Raw genomic sequence first — 25,672 nt, 5'->3', positions numbered from 1 at the left:
ATACTTTATAAGTTCCATCCAGTAGTGTTATCCCATGGTAGTTTTCACACTTAGCTTTATCCCCTTTCTTATGTATCGGGCATATTATTCCTATTGTCCAGGCTCTGAGCATTTCTTCTTTTATCCAAACTTCTTCTATCACTTCATATATGGCCTTTTTCACTCCCTCTCCACCATATTTCAACAGCTCCGATTCTATGCCATCTTCTCCTGGTGCTTTATTATTCTTTAGAGACTTTATTGTATTTTTTACTTTTTCTAAAGTTGGTATTATCTCTTCCTCCTCTTCCTCACTTATTTCTTCCTCTTCTTCATCACTTTTTCCCTCTTCTTTATCCTCCTCAATGGTTCAGTTAAGTAATTCACAGAAATATTCCTACCATCTTTCCATCATTTTTCTTTTGTCTCCAATGAGGATTCCTTCTTTATCCTTGTAGAAAACTGCTCTGGGTTGGTATCCTTTCTTCAGATCTCTTGTTCTCTCAAATCTTTCGTTTCTCATTTCTGTCTTTCATTTCATCTAACTCTTCTATTCTCTTTCTCTCAAACTGTCTTTTCTTGGCTCTACATATTTTATCTGCTTCTCTCCTCTTTCCTCTATATTCTTCCACTACTTGTCTTGTTCTCCGTTGAAGCATCCTTTTTCTGGCGTTGTTTCTCTCCTGTATTAGTATTGAGTATTCTTCATCAAACCACTGTTCTCTCTTCTTGTTTTGTTTCTTTCCCAATGTATCCTCTGCTACATTACCTATTACTGTTTTTAATATTTCCACTTACATTCTAGTTCAACAATTTCATAACAGAGGAAAAGGATACATGGGGAGACCAAGTGTTACCAAAGAAACTGTTGAGTGCATGAAAGTTTTGTTCGGAGCCCTACGAAATATCTGTGGAGAGTCAGTCAAGAATTGCAGATACCGGCATCCAGTGTGAACAATTTTATATTTTTCTCGCACTATTTAAATTTGGAAACATCGTTGAAAAAAAGGTTCCTGGACCGTATTTAATTCAGCTGGAAAAAAAGGTTTCTGTACCGCATTTCAATTCATCTGGAGAAAAGGTTCCTGCACCGCATTTAAATTCATCCAGAAAAAGTTTCCTGGGCGGTATTTAAATTCAGTCAGAAAAAAAAAAGACTGGTAAAAAAAAGTAGGAAGCAAGAAAAGAAAACTTACCGAATTAAATCAGAGTTGGCTTCAGGTTTGAAATGAATAGTGACGTTCTTGATGCATTCCAGGAATTCATTAGCATCCAGATAGTTGTCCCTGTTGCCATCACAAGTGAAGAACCTTGCCCAGAGGATTTCCACTTCAGTCATTGCAGAATTGTACCATGGCTGAGATTTGTCATGTTTCCTCATGAAAGCAGCCACTCGTGAATGAAGCTGGTCTCTCTGGGTTTGGAAGCACACCACTGCAACATAAAAAGATAAAATGTCACCATTAAAGAAAATTACATTGCAATTCTAGTCTTCATAGATGAAAGATGGAATACTGTAAAAATATCTACACTCGGGATAAGTGCAAGTATGTGTTGGTGTGGACATGGTGAAGTTTGCCCTACAGTGTGCAAAAGCAGTGACCCCCCCCCCCCCCCCCCCGCCAAGCAATGTACAGTATTCACTTCCAGAATGAATAATAAGCAATGTCTTTTCATTAAACTTTTTCCAAAAGTAATGTATTTGTGCTTGTAACCCTGCAAGTCAACTGCTTCTCAACCGCCACAGGACAACTCCAACAATGGTGAAAGCATAGGGTGGCAGGCAGAAGCTTGAGTGTGTATACAACAAAATATATGCAAACGGATACTAGTGAACTAGTAAATTTAAGTAAGGTAAAGGTCCCATGCACATAGCACCATGCCATGAAGGCAAATTTAGGGGATGTGGGGTAATGTTGAACACATTCTTGATCTTGGTCATATTAGATGTGATGTGATCAGCACCACAATCTGACCACCTTTACACCTGTAAGTGTTGATGTCTAAGCAGGTAAGAAATGACCACTAGAAATGCAAATAATTAATACAGACCTACCTAAAAATTTGAACAAAGCTACCATGTTCGAATCAAGAAGTTTCGGTTTGAAATTCTAATGTGTGCATGTCATTCATTGGTAGCGAGTGATAGGACCAGTTCTGATTGGTCATATTTTTTAATTGCAGGTGATTTAGGTCAGTGATTCATCCACACATCTCCAAATATGCTTAACAGTTTTTATATTCTTTACCCAGACAACCCTTAAATTTTCCATACAGGAACAATTTATTGTCATTTCAGGGCTAATTTTACTAGTATATCTCCACCTTACTATAAATCCTTAATGGTACTCCCAGATGAAAAATCTGGATGAACCTATTCAGCCCCCCCCCTCCCACTCGTTGTTTGGTGGGAATGTCTATTTGCATAAAATAAATGTGTGTGTAAAATGACTTCAGGGTAACAGAAAATAAGATCAGTTACACATATCCTACTAAAATTGTAAATTCTTCACCAACAAGCATGCCAGGATAAGGGCCAATCGGACAGATTTGGAAGAGCTACTTTTTATTCATTTGTAGAAGCAAATACTGTAGATTTCTGTGATTGTATACATACGTGTATTCAAATATATTTAAAGCAAAAATACACCATGAAAAGAAACCAAACAATTATATGTTAAAATTTTCAATAGTGAAAAATTAAGCAAAACATTACATTCTTCAGTTCACAAATTCGATATGTGACTGACTATCTGACATGCAGAATACCCTATATTTATTCCATTATTTTGAATATTGGACACACATAAAGCGATCTGGTCACAAGTTTGCTCCGTCGTCCTTCTATCTACATTGTATATTAAATTAACTTAACATAGTACAATAACCCTATCGAACAAAAATTGGATCTGCTAAATTCACTGAGATAGTATTTAAATTTTTGCCATTACACAAAATTTGTAAAACTAATTTTCAGGGGTGGACAAATGCCCCCTTGCCCCGCTGGGTACGCCCATGCTCATTGCATTGTTTTTTTCAATTTGTGAACCACATCAACACTTAACAATACAGAATGCAATAAATTGAAAATAAATGGATGAGAATTTTTTTCTATTGCAATTCAACTTGCAGAGTTGCAACAGTAATTCAACACATGCCATTTAGTTAAATTAAGGCCACAGACTACAAGGACATGTGGTTTCTATTTTTTACTTTTTTATTATTATTGTTTCCCTAATTGCTTTATGCTGCCATTGTTACATAACAGACTTAGCGAACCTTTGACCTTACGGTTCACACGCTGTGGCTTTAATTGCAACAATAACCACAGTAACAATTTGAGCAAGGCGACTTCAAGGACACCTTTTCCACTCTGAGATCAAGCCTAGAATACTCAACATTGAGAAAATGTGCTTCAGTAATCATGAGATATTCTTTTCCAGAGATTACATGAAATGTTTCACCAATTAGTGTATGATTTAGGAAACCCATAAGATCGTACCCAATTGTGTTATTCTAAGAGGTAATTCATAATTTAGCCTCTTTATTTTTACATGAAAAAAATATGAACACAGACACAGGTTCTGCCTCCCCAGAATGATGACAAACTCACTGTTCTTCGAGCTAGGACATCAAGGTGAATAACTTTTCTTAATTATGTTTTGTTCATTGATGCCTCATTTCGACGCTAGGAGCCTCTGAAAAACTGAATTTTTCTATGTATGTATGAACCAACCTGACATCTAAACTACCCATGGCCTGCCAGAACAGCACATGCAGCCCCATTGCTTCTATTTTCTGGTTTTCGAGAGCACAGCCTGCTACTTCTTCCTTTCAAGTCTTCTTCTTCTTCTTCTTTTGCTCTACAGCCCTTGGTGGGCTCTGGCATCCCAAACAATCTTCCTCCACCTTGTTCTATCTTGAGCTACATTTTTCCAATTGCGTATATTCATCCTTCTCAAATCTTCCTCAACCGCATCGATCCATCTTCCCCTCGGTCTTCCTTTTGGCCTTGTTCCCCACAATTTCTGATTGAATACCAGGCATGGTAGCCTATCCTCTTCCATTCTCATCAGATGTCCTGCCCATCTTAAGCGTTGAGATTTTATATATCTCACCACATGTTCATATTGAATCAATCCTTCTAACTCCATATTATTCCTAATTCTATAGGATCCATCTTCATTCCTAACGGGGCCAAAGATCTTACGTAACATCTTCCTTTCAAAACACATTACCTTGCTTTCTGCTTTAGATGTAAGTTTCCAAGATTCTGCACCATATGCTATAACTGGTCTAATAAGTGTCCTATACAGTCTTAATTTTGTGTTCCTAGAGAGGTTTTTTTACTTAAATAATTCTATATGTGCATAATACTGTCTATTTCCAGCCTGTATCCTTTGGTTAACAATTTCTTCTTCTTCTATGTTGTTATGTAGAAGAGCTCCAAGGTAAGTAAAAGTGGGTACTCCCTCAAAGTGATATGTGCCTACATTCAAAGCCAGAGAGTTTCGTCTGGCTAGCGATCTGGACATTCTCATATATCTTGTTTTAGTTTCATTAATTAATAGTCCTATTTTTCTGGATTTACTATCTATCTTTAAAAAAGTGCTCTTAAGATCTGCAAGTGTCCTTGATATTATCACAATATCGTCAGCATAAGCAAGTATCTGTGTTGTTTTGTAGAATATACTCCCCCTTTTTTGCAGTGGTTTGATAATATCATGTAGTACAATAATGAAAATTAGGGTGGACAGAGCATCCCCTTGCCTCACTCCTGTTTCTATGTTAATGGTTGGTGAGACTTCTCCCTGCACCATGACTCCCGCTGTTGTATTTTCCAAGGTTACCTTTATCAATCTTATTAATTTATCTGGAAATCCTACTTTCTTGAATACTTTCATGATCCCAGCTCTGTGTAAGCTATCAAATGCTCGTTGATAGTCTATAAATAAAAAGTGTAGATCTATATTTTGCTCATAGAATTTTTCCATAATTTGAGATATGGTGAAGATGTGATTTATGGTAGATCTATTTGGACGGAATCCACATTGATATTCCCCTAGGATTTCTTCTGCCTGCTTAGATGCTCTCATATATAGGATATTGGAAAATATTTTGTATCCAATATTTAATAGTGTTATCCCCCTGTAGTTGCCACAATTCCTTTTATCACCCTTTTTATGGTTGGGGAAGATAACTCCATATTTCCAACTACATGGTATTTTCTCTTGATCCCATATCATGCAAACTAGCTCATGAACGTTCTTCCAAAGTGTTTCTCCACCCTTTTTAAATATCTCCGCAGGGAGCAAATCTTCTCCAGGTGCTTTATTATTATTTAATTTTAATATTGCACACTTTACTTCTTCAAACGATGGTCTTTGTACCTCACATTCTGTAACTTGGGTTTGGTCTTCATCTGCATTATCTGTTATTTTATTTTTATTTATTTATTTATTTAATTGAAACACAACAGGCGCATGCCCAATTACAGTGTTCAATATGGGATGACACCATTACATAAACAAGAACATAACTAAGAAAATTAACAAGAAATATGAATGACGCAATATACATTTTACATTTAAAAACAATTGTGAGAAGAAATTAATTATTAGATTATAGAAGCAAAGGGAACACAGAGACAATACAATAATAAATGAAGCTAAACTGTTGGATATAACCTTACAAGCTGAATGAAAACCAAAATTCAATGAACAAAACAAAACAAAACATACAGAAATTCAGCGATTAGATCTTATGTTACAATTACATTTAAATAGGTCTACACTTGGATTATTCTTAGAAACTGAATTAAATAACTTGCACATTCTCCTCATGGGTTCAGCTTCGGTCATTTTGGTTCTTCCAAGGGGGATTTGAAAGAGATCAGTTCTGGGCCTTAACATACAGTTTGGCACATAAAAATTTAAATTCGACAACAGATTAAAAGAATCTATTTTACCATTGATAAGCTTGGAGAGAAAAGTTATTTGACTTGTTTGCCTCCTTTCGTCGAGTGACGGAATATTAAAGATTTCACGTAATATGTTGCTAGGAGTGAGTTTTGGATATGTACCATCAAGTTTAAATAGTAGATATCTGAGAAATTTATTTTGAAGCTTTTCTAATTTTTTGATATCTTTCTTGAATTGCGGGTTCCAAACAAGAGAAGCATATTCGAGTTTAGATCTGACGAGCGTATAATATAGCAAGAGAAATGTTTCCTTTTTTCTAAATTGATGACCCATTCTCATTATAAATCCCAAATTTCTGTGAGCTTCGCTTAAAATGCGGGCAATATGTGATTGGAATGTTAACTTTTGGTCAAAAGTGACCCCTAGGTCGGTAACTATATTCTCACTTTGTACTAACACATTAGAAATAGTGTATGAATGTTGAATAGGGTGTCTGTTGTGGGTGAATGATACAAGTTTACATTTCTTTAGGTTTAGGCTGACTTTATTAATTTCACACCACTGAAGCAAGTTATTCAGCTCTTCATGTAATATTGTACAGTCATCAGCGTTTTCGATATTTTTGTATATTTTAACATCATCAGCAAAGATTAATGTCTCACATTTTGTGAGTAGTTCTGGCAAATCGTTTATAAAAATTAAATATAGCAAGGGACCAAGGTTCGACCCCTGTGGAACTCCCGAACTGGCCACGAATTCGGTTGATCTGCAGCCTTGATACACGACATATTGTCGGCGGTTCTGCAGATAGGAAGAAAGAAGGGTAATAAGTGGAGGAGAAAGGCTATTGTTGGCAAATTTCTGTATTAATATATCGTGGTGAACTGTATCAAATGCCTTTGAAAAGTCTGTATATAAAACGTCAACTTGCCCTTTATTAGCTATACTGGGTGCAATGTAGTTTGTCAGTTCGACAAGATTGGTTACGGTTGAGCGTTTTTGGACAGATCCATGCTGTTTGGGGGAAAGAATGGGTTTAATATGAAAATATATATGTTTGTATATTATCTGCTCGAAGAGTTTTGCTGGTACTGACAATTTTGCAATAGGCCTATAGTTACATATGTCAGCCTTATCAGCGGCTTTGGGAATCGGACAGATTTCTGTTGTTTTCCACATTGCTGGAAATCTCGAAGTTCTGACAGCCAAGTTGAAAAGGGTGTGAAGAGGGTACTTAAGAATTTCCGAACATCCTTTAATTACATAAGGGGGGATTGAATCAGGGCCGACGGATTTTTTAGGTTTCAGTTTTTTAATGGCTTCATCAATTTCATTTAGTGATATTTCAGAGATATTTAAGATACTAGGAAGTGAGTTCATGTTTGCATTAGGATGCGGATCTTTGTAGATAGATGGTTCTTTGGAATATACGGATTCAAAATACTTTGCAAAGAGATCTTGGATACTTTCATTATCGTCAATGGTTTTATCATTATACTTAGTTGGCTGCACGGGTGGATTTTTTCTTTGATTTTTAATGAAGGACCAAAACTGGTTAGTATCGTGAGCAAGATTGATTTCTGAAGTTTCAATATAGTTTTGGTAAGCTTTACTGATCTCCCATTTTAATTTCGTTCTTAAAGTTTTATACTTAATTTCGTGATGTGTTACATTTCCCATTCTTTGTTTCCATTTTTTGTGGTGACGTGATTTTGCTTTCAGATTTTTAATAATTTCCTGCGTGAACCAACATGGGTAAGATTTTTTTACAGAGGAGCGAGAGCGTGGAACACATTCATTAAAAATGCTTTCAATTATTTCATAAAATTTATCAACGGCAATATCTACGTCTTCGCATTCTTTTATTTGGTCCCAGTCAGCTAATTCGAGTTTCCGATACAAATTAATGAAATCTGCTTTCTTGAAATTATATCGTTGGATGTTTGGATTTAAAGCTCTTTGTTTAGGCATGGTTTGTGTTAAAGTTATTCCTAGAGCTGGATGGTGTTTATCTTCGCTTACCAGAGGCTCTTGGCGAAATATTTTAGTATTTTCAATATTTGTTAAGACTAGGTCGAGAGTTCTACTATTGGCGTTCTGGATGGAATTTTTGCTTTTGAGGTCGTTGAAATCGAGGAAATATTTCAGTTCCCGACATTGTGCGCCTAACGTGAGCAACTCAGTGTTGGAATTTTTAATTTCAGGGATGTTGAAATCACCTGCAATGACCAACGGGCTCCCCAGAGGATAATGTGCAGTTATATGACTAAAGAAGGTCTCGTATACGTCCACGGGAGATGCAGGTTGAATATACACTACACACATGTAACAATCGCGACCAGATTCTGTTTTAAACTTTGTAATTAAACTGCCAATGCTTTGTTCGTGTAAAAGAGCATCGACCATTACAGGATTAAATTTTCTCTTTATGGCGATGAGGACACCGCCACCTAGTGTTTTGCCAGTTTCTAACGTGTTGCGATCTGACCTGAACATGCTATATCTATCGTCGAGTAGTTCGGAATCTGAAACTGAAGAATTTAGCCACGTTTCCGTGCACAAGACCACGTCGTAATTGTTACTCAATACACTTAAAAAGAACTGTTTGGTTTTTGATCGAACTCCTCTCAGATTCTGATAAATTATGTTCATGCTAATTATGTTTTTTTCATTGTCGCACAGAGTTTTGGAAGGGTCAGTTCTAGCAAGATTGATTGATTGATTTAGATTCATAGAGCTCCTGAAAATATTCTGACCATCTTTCCAGACATTTGGCTTGATCCGTAATAAGCTTCCCATTTTTGTCTTTACATAGGTTTAACCTTGGTTGATATCCAGTACTAAGATTTCTAACAGCTTTGCACATTTTTCTTGTATTACCCTCTGTCTGATGTTCCTCTATTTTCCTTACTCGCTCCTGCATCCAATATGTCTTTCTCCTCCTACAGATTTTAGTCGCTTCCTTCCTAGCATCTTTATATGCATTCATCGATGCTCTTGTTTCTCTTTGAATCATCTTTTTCCGTAACTCATTTTTCTTCCCTATTAGTACTCTACACTCTTCATCATACCAATCTTTTCTGTTAGATCTCTTCCTTTGCCCTAATATCTCTTCTGATGTTTCAGTCAGAGTTTTCTTCATATCATTCCATATTTCCTCAATGCTATTATTTTCATTCTCATCACTTAATTGTTGGTGTATTTGTTCCTGAAAAGCTCTCTTATCGCAGTCTTTCCTTAACTTTTCTATATCCCAACCAGTTCTCCTTTTTCCCTTGATTTTGCCTATATTAGACAATCGTTGCCGCAATATAGATTTGACTAGGAAGTGATCACTGTCACAGTTGGCCCCTCTGCATGTTTTAACGTCTATAACAGATGTGGCATATCTGCTGTTCACCAGAACATGATCTATCTGGTTTGTGTATGTTCCGCCGGGAGCTCTCCAGGTGCCTTTATGAATATCTTTCCTAGGGAATTGGGTACTTTTTGCAAGCATTTTATTTTGTATACAGTACTGTATTAATCTCCAACCATTCTCACTGGTGACTGAATGTAAAGAATTCTTTCCTGCCACTTCTTTGACTTCAGATTCTCTTCCAATTTTTGCATTGAAGTCACCCATGACAAGTAGTATATCATGTCTACTTGTACTTTCATTTAACAAGTCCAACTCGTCATAAAATTTTTCCTTGTCCAGTTCTTCTGCATCCTCGTTAGGTGCGTAAGCAGAGATGATGGAGATGTTATAGAACTTGTCTTTAAGTCTAATTTTACACAGTCTGTCATTTACTGGTATAAATTCCATTAGTGATTTCCTAGCTTCTCTACTTATTATAAAGCCTGTACCCCTGTGTCCTCTTGTTTCAGCACCACTGTACAAAACTGTACAGTTTCCCTTGTCTATCTGACCACTCCCAGGCCATCTTGTTTCTTGCAGTGCCAGAACATGCAACTTATATTTTATAAATTCATCAACAATTTCTGGTAGCTTACCAGCTTGTAGCATTGTTTGCACATTCCATGTCCCCATCCTGAGATCATTTACCTTAACTCGTAGCCGTGTTCGTCTTCTGGTTTCCTTCCATATCCGAGGCTCATTGTTGGGTCTCTGAACAGCGGAGCTCTCTCTACCCATGGTTTTCTTTCAGGGTTTTCCTTCCCTTAGCCTTTGAGTTAATCCCTACCCGCAAGGCAGCGGGGGCAGCACCTATTTAATGGCGGTGCTTACTCGCCATGTCACCAGGCCGTTATCAAGCATTGTGGTATTTAATGAGTGTAGTCTTGCCAAGAACTGCACTCCCACACCCTGATAACCTGGTCGCCTCGGTTCGGGGGGACTCCGGTCTAACCGTCATGGTCCCTAATCTGCATATCTGCAGACCGTTCCGCTATCCACCACCCTGCGGACCCGCCCAGTAGCTGAGGCTCGCCCTGGGCTTCCTTTCAAGTAACTCCTCAATTGTCCTCACAACGCTGGATCAATGACAAAATTCTGGGGGCTCTCACCGGGAATTCATCTCGGCAAAGTTGAGAGCACTAACCATTGCCTAGGTAGGAAGCCACAACCAGGGCTGTGACCAAAAGGTACACTCCTCTTCACATAAAGTGGCACTCTTTATAGAGCTAAACAGTTGAAATGTGTGCAACATTATCTGAACAGGAGTGTACAAAGAGCAAATGAAGTATGATCTTGATGGAAGTGACATCAGCTAGTGCAGTTCGAAAGTGCCAATTACACAAGCAATCTTGACCACAGCATGGAGCATGCATCTTTACAGGCTTGAGTACTTTACTCGTTGACTTCTTGTTTATATGTTTGAAATCACGTAGGAAGAAAGTCTGCAAGTTGTTGGTTGAAGTTCTTCTAATGTGTGGAAATGTATGTATGACAACATTTTAAAATGCTACATGATTTCTACGTAGAACAACACCCCCCCCCCCCCACCTCAATCAGTCAAAGTACAATTCAAAATGCTCACTTCCAGTAGACGACTTCAAGCCTGAACTGAGGGACCATTATCTGAGGATGTTTGCTTCAAGTCTTGCACCTTTCGGCCCAGATACATGTGATGGAAAATAGGTTTACATAGTCACAAAACTATTGGTAAACCACACAATTATTCACGTGAATGCTCTAAAGGAATTCTAAGCACATGTAATTCTTCACAATTTGGAATATCACCTTGTGGTTATAAATAATCACTAGTATATTCCTTCTCCTACAATATGTATACCTTCTACTTTCATTTTGTTTATATTTATTCAAATAACAGATTAACGAGTAGTTCCTTTTATCATCAAAACCGATGTAGACCTGATATTTCGAAGTTTCGAGTAAATTCCATGCAAGAGTCTCAATAACGTTCTCCTTTCACTTTGCTGCAACAATTTGCAGTGGATTATAAAGGCTCTAATTGTTAAACATGACAATTGGCATCTGTTGCATTACAGTTTTAAACATGGAGAGAACAAAAAAGAGAGAGAGATTTTTCTGTTCATTTTTCGATTTTTTATGTAAATACGTATTTTTCCACTTTTATTGTAATTAGCAGTATATTAAAGTTATTAAAAGTATACCAGGTGATAATTTACAATAGCAATATTGACAAAACAATAAAATATGGGTACAAAAACGCACTACAAGTTTCATTTTTTTAATTTTAAAATTGCCTTCTCTATTATAATATAAGTTATGAAAAATATGGGTATAACATCATCAGTATTCTACCGTGAAGGGCTTATTTTGTAGAAGTTAAATGCTTTCATATATACATTTAGTAATGGGAACAGTTTAAAATCCTTGCACATGGAAACATTATCTCCATTTAATGTTCACGAAACTTAGTGTATATCCTTTGAACATTTTGGAACTACAACTCTGCCAAAGCTGTATTATAATAAAAATCTATTCCACACTAAGCACACTTGCCTGGCTTTTCCTTAAGTTTCTGGCTCTTGGGTTTCTTCTTGATTGGTTCCTCCTGTGTCTTCTTGCAATATCCTTTATGCTTAACCCGGATATGGATAGCTTCTAGACAAGCTTCCCTGTGCATAAGGCAGTGGTTGTCGTATGAACGGCCATTGGACCCGCAAACTGGTGAAAAGTGCTCAGGACATGATCGGACACACTGGCACATGGCTTCATTGTTGACTACCTTGCACTCTCGACCTGCCTTGCAGATTTTGTGTGCGCAGAGATCTGGAAAAGGAAATGTTCAATTACTTGTTGACAGTTTACCATATCTCAGCTATAGTTATAGTTACAGGCAACAGAGCCGGCCTTAAATAGGGGGCCCTGCTCCAGATAAACATAATATGATGAACATTGCACAAGTGGCACATCAGAAATGAAAATGGTTTTCAACTTCAACATGTTATGCTTATTGCTCTTAGTTAATATGAAATACCTCCCCTTCCACCGCACTACTGAGCACAGACATTACATTTCAATATTTTCTTATGTCATGGTTTGTGATATTTAGGGGAGAGTCACCCAAAATGAGGGCATTAACATATTTTGACCTACCAAAAGCATAGTTATCAATGCAAGAATGTTGCAAAATGTTTCTACCCTGAGTAGGTCCTAAATTATTAGGAAACATGTTTGTGTGTGTAAAGAAAACATTAAGGGAGGCATGAAAAACATTTTTCTGGTAAAGATGCAATGTCCCCGCTTTGGACAACCGGTTGGGTAAAATGGGTCACTCATATGAAACACTGTAAATTCGAGGTCTAATGCAAACTTCTGTTACAAAAACTGTTTTTAAAGAACAAAAGTAAAGTTGACCATGAGAAATACAATAAAATTAGAAGACAGGAAGCATTTTTGTTTCTTTACACATCTACACTAACAAATAATCTCATTCAATTTAAACACTTAATAAACAATATCACAGTTGGCTGAGAATTAATGCCCAGTAGGTAAAACATATTTCAATATTGATCACTGGCGTTCGAAACGCCGACGACCCCACTACCTTCAACGTCCCCGTTTCAGCAGACAGTGATGAACGCTAGAATCTCTTCACACAGATGTAAGATAGCCTATCAAGCAGTATGTCAAAATCTAACTTAATACTGGAAGAATCAATGCTGTACGTATCAAAATTGAATGTTCAAAAGTGGCTTGATAAGACGCAACGCAGTATAGAGGCAAAATCGGAAAAAAATCTCGAAAACTTAAAACTTCGTAGAAAGGAGGTGGTCTGTCTGCCGCATGCAAAACTCTATTCAAACTGGCATATGGACGGTCAGGAATTATAATATCGCGTTGAGTCCCATCCCAGGTAACAGCATTAATCAGCGAGAAACCGAACGTCCCCATTTGACCCGCCTTCACAGTTTTGGACGATTCTCCCCTACATCCTACAAATTTTGAAATGATGAAGTAAAGAAAAACTCATTTTAAAATATTGGTTATATTTGAGATCATAGTTTACATTTTTGATTTTAAAAAGTTTAGCATAATTAAGAATGTTTCAGTTGTGTCTTAGTATCACAGGAAGATGCGGCGATAACATAGCAAAATAATAAATATATCGCATTTTAAATATTTTAGAGAAGTACGAAATAAGTCAGAATAGTCCCATATTTGTGCGAAATAAGCCAAGCGACAGCATGAAACAGCTAGAAAACCGCAAGAAATTCGTTAAGCTCAGCGTATCGAAATGAGAGCCCAGTATTATTCACCGCGCCGAGCCCTCCCGTTAAGTTTCTATTGGGTGCAATGGTGTTACACGGCCCAGCTCGGAAATACTAGACGATTTTAATTGGATTGTCACACCCCTCGGGAACACACAGAAACGATGGCTATTTTTAACCTGCATAACTGGGCTCTCAAAAGTTCGTGGTGTTAACTATTATTTTCAACAAAGCATGAAAACGCACTGGATAGAAGACCGTTCATTAAAGATTTAATTACGTGAATTAATAATGAAACAAAAATTTTCACCGAAAATATTACAATAATTTTCATAATGATAGATCAATTTTATATTTAACAGTAACAATCAATTGACATTAATAATAACATTATTCTTATTCTAATACAACAAGTGACTCTCTCTCTCTCTGCTCTTAATTTATTCATTGGGTTGAATTAATAACCCCGATTTGTCCTTTCAATATAATGGGAACTATCTATTATTAATTCTGAAACTGTGTCTGTGTATAGATCTCTCCTTTTGTCTGATATAGCGATCATTCGGATGGAGCTCAACATGGTGTGTAATTACTTCTACAAAACAAACTAAAAATAGTAAAAACGTAAATCAGTCACCCTCACGCCTTACGTGCATTCAAATTATATCCCCTAAGGTATAGGGCAGCCGCAAGTGAAGCGAGAGTGATTCGGATTACACTCTGACCTGTGTGGGTGGGTGGGTGACGTAAGAACACAACTGCGCCATCTATTGGCATTTACAGAAATGAAACCTTTTTCTAACAGCCAAAGGTCAAAATTATCCACAGGACTGTAGTATTTGCATTTCAGCTTCAAACACTGAGAGGGAAATAAATAAAATGAGAATTGTTGCTTTTTCGTATTACTAAATTTAAGTACAGCGGTTTTCAAAGTATTTTCTTCCAAATTTATAGTTTTTAGTGTTATTAGCACCCAGTATAATTGAAGTTATTAACACTACATAAACTGCCAATTCACAAAAGCAATATCAACAAGAAAATGGTGGAAGCTTACGTGTAGATTCGATCAATTACAGATTTGGTTGAGTTTTTAATAAAACAAAAGAAGAACAATTGTAAAGATGTAAATATAAGAAGGATCAGGGGTGCCCACAGCGGGGGATTGTGGCGCAAGTTGCGCTATCGAGATTTTTAGGGGGGATTTTTTCCCTTCAAATAATATAAAATTCAACATTTATATCTCTTTCCAAAATACATGTACCATATTTAATCCATTAGATGAAGAACTCTTACATATTAGGCCTTCATTGACACGTGAGTTCTGGGGGGGGGGTGTTCTCAATTAAACTTTGGGGGGTGGACAGTATCCAACTATATGTCTTAGATTATAGCGTGTATTTTATTTAGTCTAAAATTGGCATGGAAATTTTGGAGGTAGGATTGAGTATTATATTTAAAGAGGAAGATAGAGAGCTCTTGATAAAGCGTAAAATCTTACATTGTCAAGGAATTTCTGTAGTGGAGAGCGAGTTCGAACATTAAATTTCTGAGACAGTATTTACAAGTTTTCGACCCCAAACGTGACAAAAGATAAGCTGGAAAAGACTAAATATCTCTGGAATGGATCTTAAGAAAGTATTGACAACCCATTAAATTAATATTTTTGAAAGCCTGCAAAGAAATGGATGAAAAAATTTTCTTGCTCGCTTCGCCCGCATTACTGTATTGCGAGAATGCGTGTTTGGCATTTAATGAGGTGAATGTGAAGTTTTTATACTATGGCTGCATTACAAGACAAGCGATATTGTCAACTGTCTCGATTATGATCAATGATTTTAGGGGTGGTCTTGAGTGATGGGCATCCCTGTTTAGGGAGGAGGGGCTGTTCAGTAAAGCTAAGAAGAAAGTCACTTGCGTTAGACACGCTGTCGTAATTAAATACTTTGTGGGGATTACGATATGGTTTGAAGGCGCGAATAATTTGATTGGGGGGGGGGCATGACATGATTTGGGGAGGATGCGCCATTCGCCTTGGGGGATGGGCACCCCTGATAAGGATATAATAAACCGCATATCAATAGACTCCAGACTCCAGAGATAATGTTTTCAATTAACGACAAACTTCTTACTTGTGTTATTCGAGTTTTACAATTCTTGTTCATTCATAGGCGTCCGCAGACCCTCCCATTAGGGTGGGGGTGGGGAGGGGGGAATACTTGATAAAAGTTTAAATGATGGGTATGGGACAGGGGCGTATACAGAATGTGTCCGGACCCGCCGAAAATTACTATATTAGAAGAATTCAAACTTCCACTGCACCAATGTTCTTTGCCCCTCCTTTATTTTCCTTCTTGTGCTTCACAGACTATTTTACATGTAAATATGGTTTCGTACATCAGATTCAAACCAACTACACACAATTTATTCATTTCCAACAGTGACGGCGATAAGGGGAACTTGGGGGGCAGTTGCCCCACCCACTTTTTACCTCCGTATTATGGTATCAAGCCTTGCATACAAATAAAACGTAAACTGTTTCCCCCCCGCTCCCCACCTTTGTCACCGCTACTGATTTTAAATGTATGGGCAAGTTGTTATGCAAATCATATAGCTAGGTAACACAACCAAAGAACATGTGTGGGAATGTTAACAAGACATTTTCTAGAAAACGAAGTTGGATACTTCAATTTCATACGAAACAATGCACCTCTCTCCCCTTCAGAGCTTTCGTTGGCTTGAAAGTACTTAACTTAAGAGAATAATAATGTTTAATAACGGTGATAAGTTTCCTCTACACTAAATTTCTAATTTAGAGTATTAGGAGGGGGCAACTGCCCTCTCTTACTTCCCGTGCGCACGAGGGAACCTATAGACGTCAAAAAATGTCATATTATGTTCCGACGTTAATAATCTGCTTTCACTGCACGGAAGGTAGAGGCGTGAAAGTAGAAATTAAAGAGGGTGTCTACCAAAATAACAAATCCAAAATTCTTGACTTTTCATGACTTTTTCTTGACCTTTTCTTAACATTTATTTAATCGCTCCCTACTTAGGTATAGTTGGAAATTAAGAAAATATATATTTTTATTCAATCAAAAACCCTGACCACAAGACCAGTTAAGATGAACAATAAAGGTGTAACCTACTTTAACAAGAGATTTAGACTTGCTTTAATTATTAATGCATGTAAAAATTCCGACTTCATCCTGGATGGGAAATGCCCATATTTCATTGTTTAATATTTTTACAAAACTACACGCATACAAGAATGTAATTCTTAAGAACAAAGTGAACAAATTTTAATCACAACTCAATAAAACTTTAGATTTCCAAATATTCAATTTTATCAAATCCTAGTACATGTAAATTCACTATACTGTAAAAAAAATAGCAAAGATGCTTGACCACAAGTATAATTAATTGACTTTTTCCTTGACTTTCTTGACCTACTTGTTGATTTCTTGACTTTCTTGACTAGTAGACAGCGTTTTAAAGGTAAAAGGAAGTACAGGCGGACAGAGAAGGTGAAAGGAGCCACGTTACTTCAAGCATGAATCGACAACGTCCCAAACTAGAAATTACAATGGCTTCTTTCATTGGAATCTAAAATTAACAATGCAGGACAGTCAGAATAAGAATTGCTTGTTTCTTTTTAAGGAAATGGCTGTGGAACTGGTTTAAGCCACTCAAAACTGGTTCTATGTCTGTAAGGAAAAGTGAGTCACATGTGCACATTCGGTAACTTCATTGTCTCTCTCTCTCTCTCCAGTTCGGCTGAGCGATATACGGGTAATTTCTCTCGTCATTGTACAGTTTAGCGCATTTATATCCCAGGATGGGGAGGATACACGTGGTGTATGATCCCGTGGTATCAAATTCTGTCAACTAGCTAGTGCTCATAGCTGTGGTTGTGACTACATCATGAATCTTATGTAAAAATTGTCCTGTCACCTCTACTTTTGGCATTTGGTATCTGAAGTCTGCTTTTTTTTTCATTTCTTTTATCCACTTTTTCATCTTTCGATCTCTTGGTTGTATTATATATCTGTTCTTGCCTGCATCCTCTCTCTCCCAATTTTGCTTTCAGTTTTCTTTCCTATTTTCGTTTCTTCCCTCTGGTTCTTTTGTCTCCCGTCCTTTCTTTTTCTAATTCCTTTCTCCTATATTCTTTTCTCTTTTCCTATCATTCTATGTACAGTCAACTGCAACAAAAATGGGACACCTAGGTCTGAAATACTCGTTTCCCCTGCAAGGCGTTGTGTGTGTTGCCTAATTCTACGGCTATAAGTTGCCACTGAATATTGGCTAATAAAATCCACATATCGCCTTGCAGGGAAGCGAGTATTTCAGAATCTAGGTGTCCATTTTTTTGCCGGTGGCTGTACCTGGCTTTGTTTATCCTTTTCTTTCCTTCCATTCTCATGCCATTTTATCTCTAACGCATAAAATGTTCCCACTCGTGATATCATGAAACGATGACGTCAATACGCCCCACTTTACAACAACCTTGCGATTTTGACCGTTTGAAAAGTTCCCTACGGACAGACAGGGACAGACTCTACAATATGAACACCAGACACACCAGGGGTGCCCCCACCACGGCCTATGACGCACTCCCACCCCTCAAAACGAGTAGAACATCGTCCCCTATATGCCGAATTATTTGCTCAAATTATTTTCTTCAGGCAAAATTTGCGGAACAGTGTAACACAGACATATTTAAGCAATATATGTTTACTTTAGGTATTGTTTACAATGTAGACAATTAAATGTATATTGTATATTACTTGACATTGATTGAAATAACATTTTACACAAATGATTATAATTTCTGACGTTGTTGCAGCAAGCTTATTGATAATTTCCTCAATTGGCTCCACTTTTAAAATATCGGACTCACAGGATGGAATTAAGGTAGACATTAACATACACGAACGCAGTCGGTTTTTAATGGCTCTAATTATACTCATTGTGCGTTCTGCAGAGCAATTTGTCAACCTATTTTATATAATACCTGCAAAGGAAGGTCGAAAACTGAACAACAACACAGAATGGTTTAAGAAATCCATTCTTAACCCATTTCTGCAGATCCATAACTTATTCAGACCCCGTCATGTCGTGTGTACCTGAACTTTCTAACTTTCTCAATCCCATCTTTCCCATCGCGATTAACCACAAGGTAAAAAAGCGATGTTAAATAACTCAATATTAATATTGTTTTCCATTGCAAAGCTTAAGAAACACTTTACAATCAAACCATGTGAACAGGAAGGATATTAATTTTTTTTTAGAAACATAATTACCTGTCATGTTTCACGTGGCTCATCTCATTAGGCTGATTTTGTTAACCCGGTCCTGAACCTCAACCTGAAGCACTTTCATCATTGGTGTAATTTTGCCAAGGCCCATTTCTAAATTTAACTTCCACAGTTTTGTACTTTATGGAAGATTATTTTTAGTTTTATATTCATGTTTAAGTTCATATTGTTTTTTTCCATTTACCCCGGCGATGAATGGTATTTATTACACGTGTACTCCACACAAATGTATTTCAAGACTCTTTGGAATGAATGTTCCCCTTTCAATTTACATAGTCAATAAAAGTAAGCTTTAGACAACGAAAACTGACAGTATTATACAATTATCCAGTCATTCGTAGCACAGGAACACAACAAGCGAACAGTAGCGGCGATTGGGTTCCAAAACTAGGGGAGCAAAGTGTCCAAACCGGAATTCGAGCCTCTTAATTAAATGTGCCTAACCGTGGATCGAACTCGTGACCCCTCGATTACAAAGCATCATTATTACCGCTAACCAAGGCGGGGAGGTTCACTTATAATCTTTCTAATCCTTAACATTTAAGAGTTAGGTAGTTTCTGTAGTCTTTTAATTCCTTAATGTCGTATTTTTGCCTTTCGGGTGTTTTCAATAACGATGTAACGATGAAAGGATTGAGAAAACATCGCTGACAATTATGTTCATTGCAAATATTCGATTTAGAAACTACAATCAGAAAAGCTGCCCCCGTGGCGGAGTGGTTAGAACATCGCGCTACGACGCCAGACGTCCTGGGTTCAAATCCCAGCTTGGGTTGGGTGTCCCTTTATCAATCTCATCATATAATCACTCATCCCCCATCTTCGCAATTAGCCAAAAGTGACAGAAAAGCAGAAAAGCAATGTAAAGTAAACTAAATCAATCAATCACTTCAAACCGGAAAATAAACTTGACGGTTCTTGAGATGTTGAACGTCCTCCAACTTTCAAAAATTCATTTTTCACACCTATTCCGGAAATTGGAAACACCATTTGTAGAGGATAATGATTGTACACATTTAACTCTGGAACCAAATAACAATCTCACAGCCACTGAATAAATCCACCTACCAGGTAGGCAGCAAAATATGTCAATTTCTTGACAAGTTTGGCGACTCATGATTTAACAATTCTTAGTAATGATCAGTGGCCATTGTTGATCCAGGCAGATAAGCAGTTGCCCTGCCCTTTCACGATTTTAGAACACATCGTAATAAGGTAACATCTTCGTGAAGTAGAAAATGTACTTGAGCATTGTAATGACCTTTTATGAAAGTTTTATCGAAATGCGTCTACTGTACAATAAAACAATATTATACTCTAAAAGGAAATGGCGCAACCACAAGGAGACAGGGGGGGCATTGCCTTTTTGCCTTTTTCCAACCTTGTTATAAAGTTAAACTTCACTAATTTCATATATGTTTGACCTTCATGGCATTATAATAGCTATTTTTCGTGATCCGGTTGCAACGCTCGACTAACAACACTCGTTCTAGCATTTTCTTTCAATGTCTTTCCTGGCCGGACGCCGGGCAGGTTCGGTGTAAAGGACTCTATATTCCTTGCTGTCTATCTGGAGGGAAAGTTTGGATTTCTACAGCACGGCGCAAATGCTCTTTCGTACGCCAGCGTACGGAGCAGAGGGCTACGGTGGTCGGTTCATGTGACCCTTCCTGCTTTCTGAAGCAGAAAACAGCGGTAGAATTCCTACCCGGTTCTTCGCGCTTGTGCCACTCGTGCTATGTGAAAATACAATACGCAACATTGACTGACGTAACTTTACCAAACTCAAATATACCACTTTTTAAAGGCCACTGCATTGTATAATTTATCGCACGAACAGAGATGTGCATTAAAAACTAAAAGATCAACAAAGTTTTTGTCGAATAAGTTGGTGAAGTCCTCGTGGTAGAAGTTCAGCCTGTGGCTGCTCTACCACTTAACCCGCAAAACTATTCTTTTTTTATTATTATTATTATTATTATTATTTCGTTAGTATATCTAACTGCTTAATATTGTGTCAATGGAAATGTTTAGCATTCATTTGAACTCTCTTAACATCGAATGGTCTCTGGACAAAATTATTGTAAAATGTTAATCAACATTCTCAAGATGTAATAAACAGAGGTCTGATTTACTAATCGGCACTGTTATGTCAGTTGAGTGTACGATAGTTGGATCATCCACCCACCTCCGTGTCAGTGTGTTTTGCACAGCGCCCCTGATTCGAATCCTGGCGTGAGCACGGGTGTTCTTTGTGAGTGTCCCTTCTTTAATGTCATCACTCATATTCGCGATTAACCAAAAATGGTAGAAAAGCGAAGTAAAATAAACCAAATCAATCAGTAGTTGGATAATCCACAACAATGACGTCTACTGTTGTGCAGAGACGCTTGTGATTCAGGTAGGTTTTCTAATGACTTGCGTCATGTAGAAAGGTATAAAAAAGGTATAAAACACCAGAGTTCAAAACATTTGTGGCATATTGAGGCATCTCATTTTCTAGCTAAAACATGCATGGATGATGTTTTATTGAAAACCCAGCTGACTTCAGGCAAATAAACAATACCTGTGGCGACTAATACCATAAGTAAATTATTAAGCAAAAAAGGACCTACCCTTCCTTCGGACTTGGCGTTCCCATCCGAAATGCTCATGCTACGCCACTGTTCATTATCTAGCTCATGAATAGTTAAGATCGATTCAATTTGTATAAAAACAACTGCCCTGGCAAGGTGATTGTGAAACAGATAAGGAATTGAATATTTATTGAATAACGAAAAAGGATGTTAGATCCATTTGACGAAAAGTAAAGCTCTTAATTTAATATTTAAGCATATTACTTAGGTAGTGGTGTGCATAAATCTTCTTTGATACAGTCATCCAAAGTTGTATGACCCCAATGTAATCCTTCCCTTACAATAAGTTTGACGGAAATACACCTCTCTCGATTATACGACAGATGCTAAACAAAACAAGCATATTTACATTATTTAATTTTAGTACTTGTAAGTCTCTCGTGGAAGATTAGGACTCCCTGGACACCCCACCCCGCCTCCCCTAAATAGTCCTTGGCTCTATTACATGTAACTTGTATTGCGATGTTCGTCAATGTGTGTTTTTCTTCTTTAAGACACTCGCGGGGGGGGGGGGGGGAGTAGCGGACAGGGAACCTTGTCTGTTTCCCTCCCTCCAGCAAAGTCTCAATAGGTCTCCCATGCAATGGATTTGCGTTCGAAGGGGGAAATGGAATCAATATTGGTAAGACTAGGAAGATTAAATGACATCTGTCCGGTGCTTTTTTCGAGTGACACTGACACGGGATCTTAACTGATGAACCACATGGATCTTATAGGGGTACCACTGTAAAATGTAGCACTTTGTGAACCGTCGACCATGGCAGGGACAATGAACGTGCCACAGCTCGTGCACTAGTCCCAAATATCGGGAACAAGAGGCCCTATCCACCACTGCAACAGCCACTTCGGTTACAACTTCTTCTGCAATCGGCCGGCAGCTACTTCCTGCTGCAACACCCAGATCTCCAGTCTCTTCAAATTTCTTCATCATATTTCTTAACCCATGCGTCGTCATGGGTCCCTTTCGAAGTCCTTTCGCATGACGATAACCTCGCGTTGCAGCTGCACTATTACTACCCTTCTGACAAAACAACTTCACCAGCAATGCATGTTCTTTCTTATTTAATGGCACGCTAAGTGATTTAGCTGAGTTATTAATTAGAAAGACATTTGTTAGTGGCTAGAAGTTGCGAGAAAATAATCTCTCGTTGATTGCAAGATTGCAAGGTAAAGGTAAATCCATAACCAATTGGAGCAGTTTACGTCATTATAACCCATCATGGAAGTACAGTGCCACATTTCAACCTGGTGGAGGAAAATTTAACTATTTTTTTATCACCATCCCCTTCCCCATGGTATGCATAGTGGATTCACCAAATTTGAGAGTTCTAAGATGCCTCAAAGAGGCTACAGAGGGCTCTGAGTTGGGTAACTTTAATTCTGGCCACCTGGTACTTTGCATTTTTTCATGTAAATAAGATATAGTACTGTAAACAGGAGGCAAGCTGATTTCCATGCTAGAGATTAACGTGTTGTTTTGCAGAAATAGGGGTCCAGGTCTGGAATGGATGGTTATTATTGTCATAATCCCTCCCATTGCCACGGTAAACGGAAGGATAATAGGAGTAAAATAAATAAAAAAAACCTATAGAGGTCTCATGTTCAATCCCTTTTTCAGGCATATTGCATAGCGGTTCGGTTTAAATTTAAATTGTAGGGTCAATTCCGATCAGCCTATCACGTGGAGAGACTCTTCAAATTAACAATTAAAAAAAAATGTTCTTGGGCATGTTGAACTTGGCGGTATAAGGCTTGAGTCTTCAGAAGTATTAGGCATAATAATATGACCAAAAGTGTGGCCGTTGGGAGGAGCGATCACCCCTGTGGGTCAGTGCCTGATACATGTTAAGATAATGTTTGTTGCTTGTATCCTATCCTTTTTTTAATTCTCTAATTGTTGAGCGACCTTTGAGACATGAACTATATGCAACAATTACTCAACAATATTGAACTTTCAATAATGGCTAAGTAACAGATGGTGTAATTGATCATTACCTAATATTTACATACAAGCACTTGTAAGTTGCTAAGTGATACTTAAATAATAATTTTATAAACACTATGTATGTATAATAGTACATGTACGGCAGATTTGAACTTTAGTTTCACGAGACTGGAGAGAAGACTAAGATATGGCTTAGTTGAAGGAATGGAAGTTGGCTACATTATCCAGAAATATATGATGCAAACTGCAGAAGAGAGAGTCCTACAGCCAGTATAATGATCTGTAGGACTGTGTGTGTGTCATTCTGTGTTTTGACCTTGTATGCAGATTGTCCCTTTACAGGCTCAGCTTTTAACCCAGGTAAGAATATTTGTCCTCCGATATTCTACATAGTTATCTTATACAGAGTGTCTACAATCAATTTGTTATGAACAAATTCTCTCAAGAAAGGCATTGTTTCGCGTGATAAATGACTTCGAGGCCCCATCTTGTTGAAACAATGCGTCTCTCTCATCCTCCTCAAACATCGACACAAATTCCTGCACAATGTTCATATACACAGCACTATTCAGTCTCCTTGAAGAAAAATGGTCGTGATATCGCACACCAGACACCTATTTTCAAGGAAGTGGCTCCTCATGTAAAACATGAGGGTTTTCGGTAGCCCATATCCTACAGTTCTGACTGTTAACATAACCCGATAGGTGAAACCATGCTTCATCGGGAAAATAAACTTTGTCAAGCTCCCTTTGAGACCTGAATGTCTGAAGAAACCATCTAACAAATCGTATTCTTTTGTCCATATCAGGAAATTTAAGTTCATGTACGACATGAACACGGTAAGCATGAAACTTTAACTTACGCAGTGCTCTTGTATGTTAGATTTGGGGATATGCGATTCTTTTGATAAATGCCGGAGTGATTTCTTAGGTGAACGAGCATACCGATGTTCCAAATCACTAGGGGTGTGCGGGACAGAATTTTTTGAGTCTGGACGGGATCGGGACGGGAAAAATTCGAAATTTACTGAGATAGTCGGAAAATTTTCGGGACGAAGCTCTGGAAATCTCGAATTCTACATGTAATTTTCACCTTAAGTTATTGTTTTTGCATTTCTCGTACAAAAACTAACAATTTCCGATAAGTTCCAGACATTTACAATCCAGAAAATGTCGAGAATTAACGACTTTTTTAAAATAACCATTCGGTATTTCCCGACTGCTCGGGATCCCGAAAAGTCGGGAAGTCATTTCCCGAAGTTGGGATCAGGACGGGAAATTTTTTTCCCGATCCCGGTCCCGACTTTTCGGGATCCCGCACACTGCTACAAATCACAGTTCCAAATCTTCCAGAAAATCAGATGCAAAGGCACTAAAGTCCCTATCACACGGAACTGGATTTCTAGTAGGAAAGTCCTTGGCGCTGAACTAACTTTCTAGGTAGCAATCATGGCCGCCTAGCTGACTGTTTCACTGGTTTGGAGGAATAGGACATGTTCTAATTGCTACCTGCTTTCCTCGACTGGATTCTGTGGAACAGCCAATCAGAGCAAAGTTTCGCCATGTGAAGATAATCTGTGAGTGTGCAAAGAAGCGCTTTTGTCTGTGATTTCTGAGTGTTACTCCAGCAATGTATAACGTATACAGCATGATAGGTGCGTTTAGTTACACCATCAATGCTGAGTGCACGGTGTTTACATTTGAAACAACTAAAATATTCTTCCATACGTGTACAGTAAACGTTGTAAAGTATGTATTTAAGCAGCGCCATTGTTTTGTACCTAATAACGTTTTATACGAAACATTACTCCTCTCGGTTGAATAGTTATCGGCTTTTAAAAATGTGAAGTGACACATTGCTTACATCTCACGCGGCCGCCATTACAACTTCCCTCGTATGGGAACAAAAGTCTATCGACAAGTACGCTGATAAGTATCGTGTGGGGCGAAAACTAGCAAATTGGTAGCCAGTCCAGCGCCAACTAGGGCATATCTACTGGAAATCCAGTTCCGTGTGATTCGGGCTTAAGTCTTCCACTTCAACTTCCCAGCCTGATCATTACCTGTGCGTAATTAGAGATCGGTTAGTTCATTGAACTCTCCAGCCTAATTATTGCCTATTTTTGTGGGAGCAGGAAAAGGTTTATTATCCATTATGCCTTGACTCATCTCACTCAACAGGTCGCTAGGTGCCGTGGCTTGCCGCGAGTTGATAGCTTCCTGGAGATGA

General features: G+C 37.9%; 1 protein-coding gene across 1 annotated transcript in view; it reads right to left on the bottom strand.

The window, feature by feature from the left end:
- LOC145978585 (follistatin-related protein 1-like) overlaps positions 1–25,672 on the bottom strand; it is a 99,533-nt gene that overhangs the window by 20,809 nt on the left and 53,052 nt on the right. Inside the window, exons 3-4 of the mRNA XM_083111290.1 lie at positions 11,833–12,102; positions 1,176–1,413 (exon numbers count right to left, since the gene is read on the bottom strand). Of these exons, the coding sequence (XP_082967416.1) occupies positions 1,176–1,413; positions 11,833–12,102 (508 nt within the window). The remainder of the gene's footprint in view (positions 1–1,175; positions 1,414–11,832; positions 12,103–25,672) is intronic.

Source organism: Lepisma saccharinum, chromosome 25, assembly GCF_977018435.1.
Source record: "Lepisma saccharinum chromosome 25, izLepSacc3.1, whole genome shotgun sequence".
NCBI classification, from domain to species: domain Eukaryota; kingdom Metazoa; phylum Arthropoda; class Insecta; order Zygentoma; family Lepismatidae; genus Lepisma; species Lepisma saccharinum.
The sequence above is the reverse complement of the archived record's forward strand: the minus strand, read 5'-3'. Positions and strand labels throughout refer to the sequence as shown.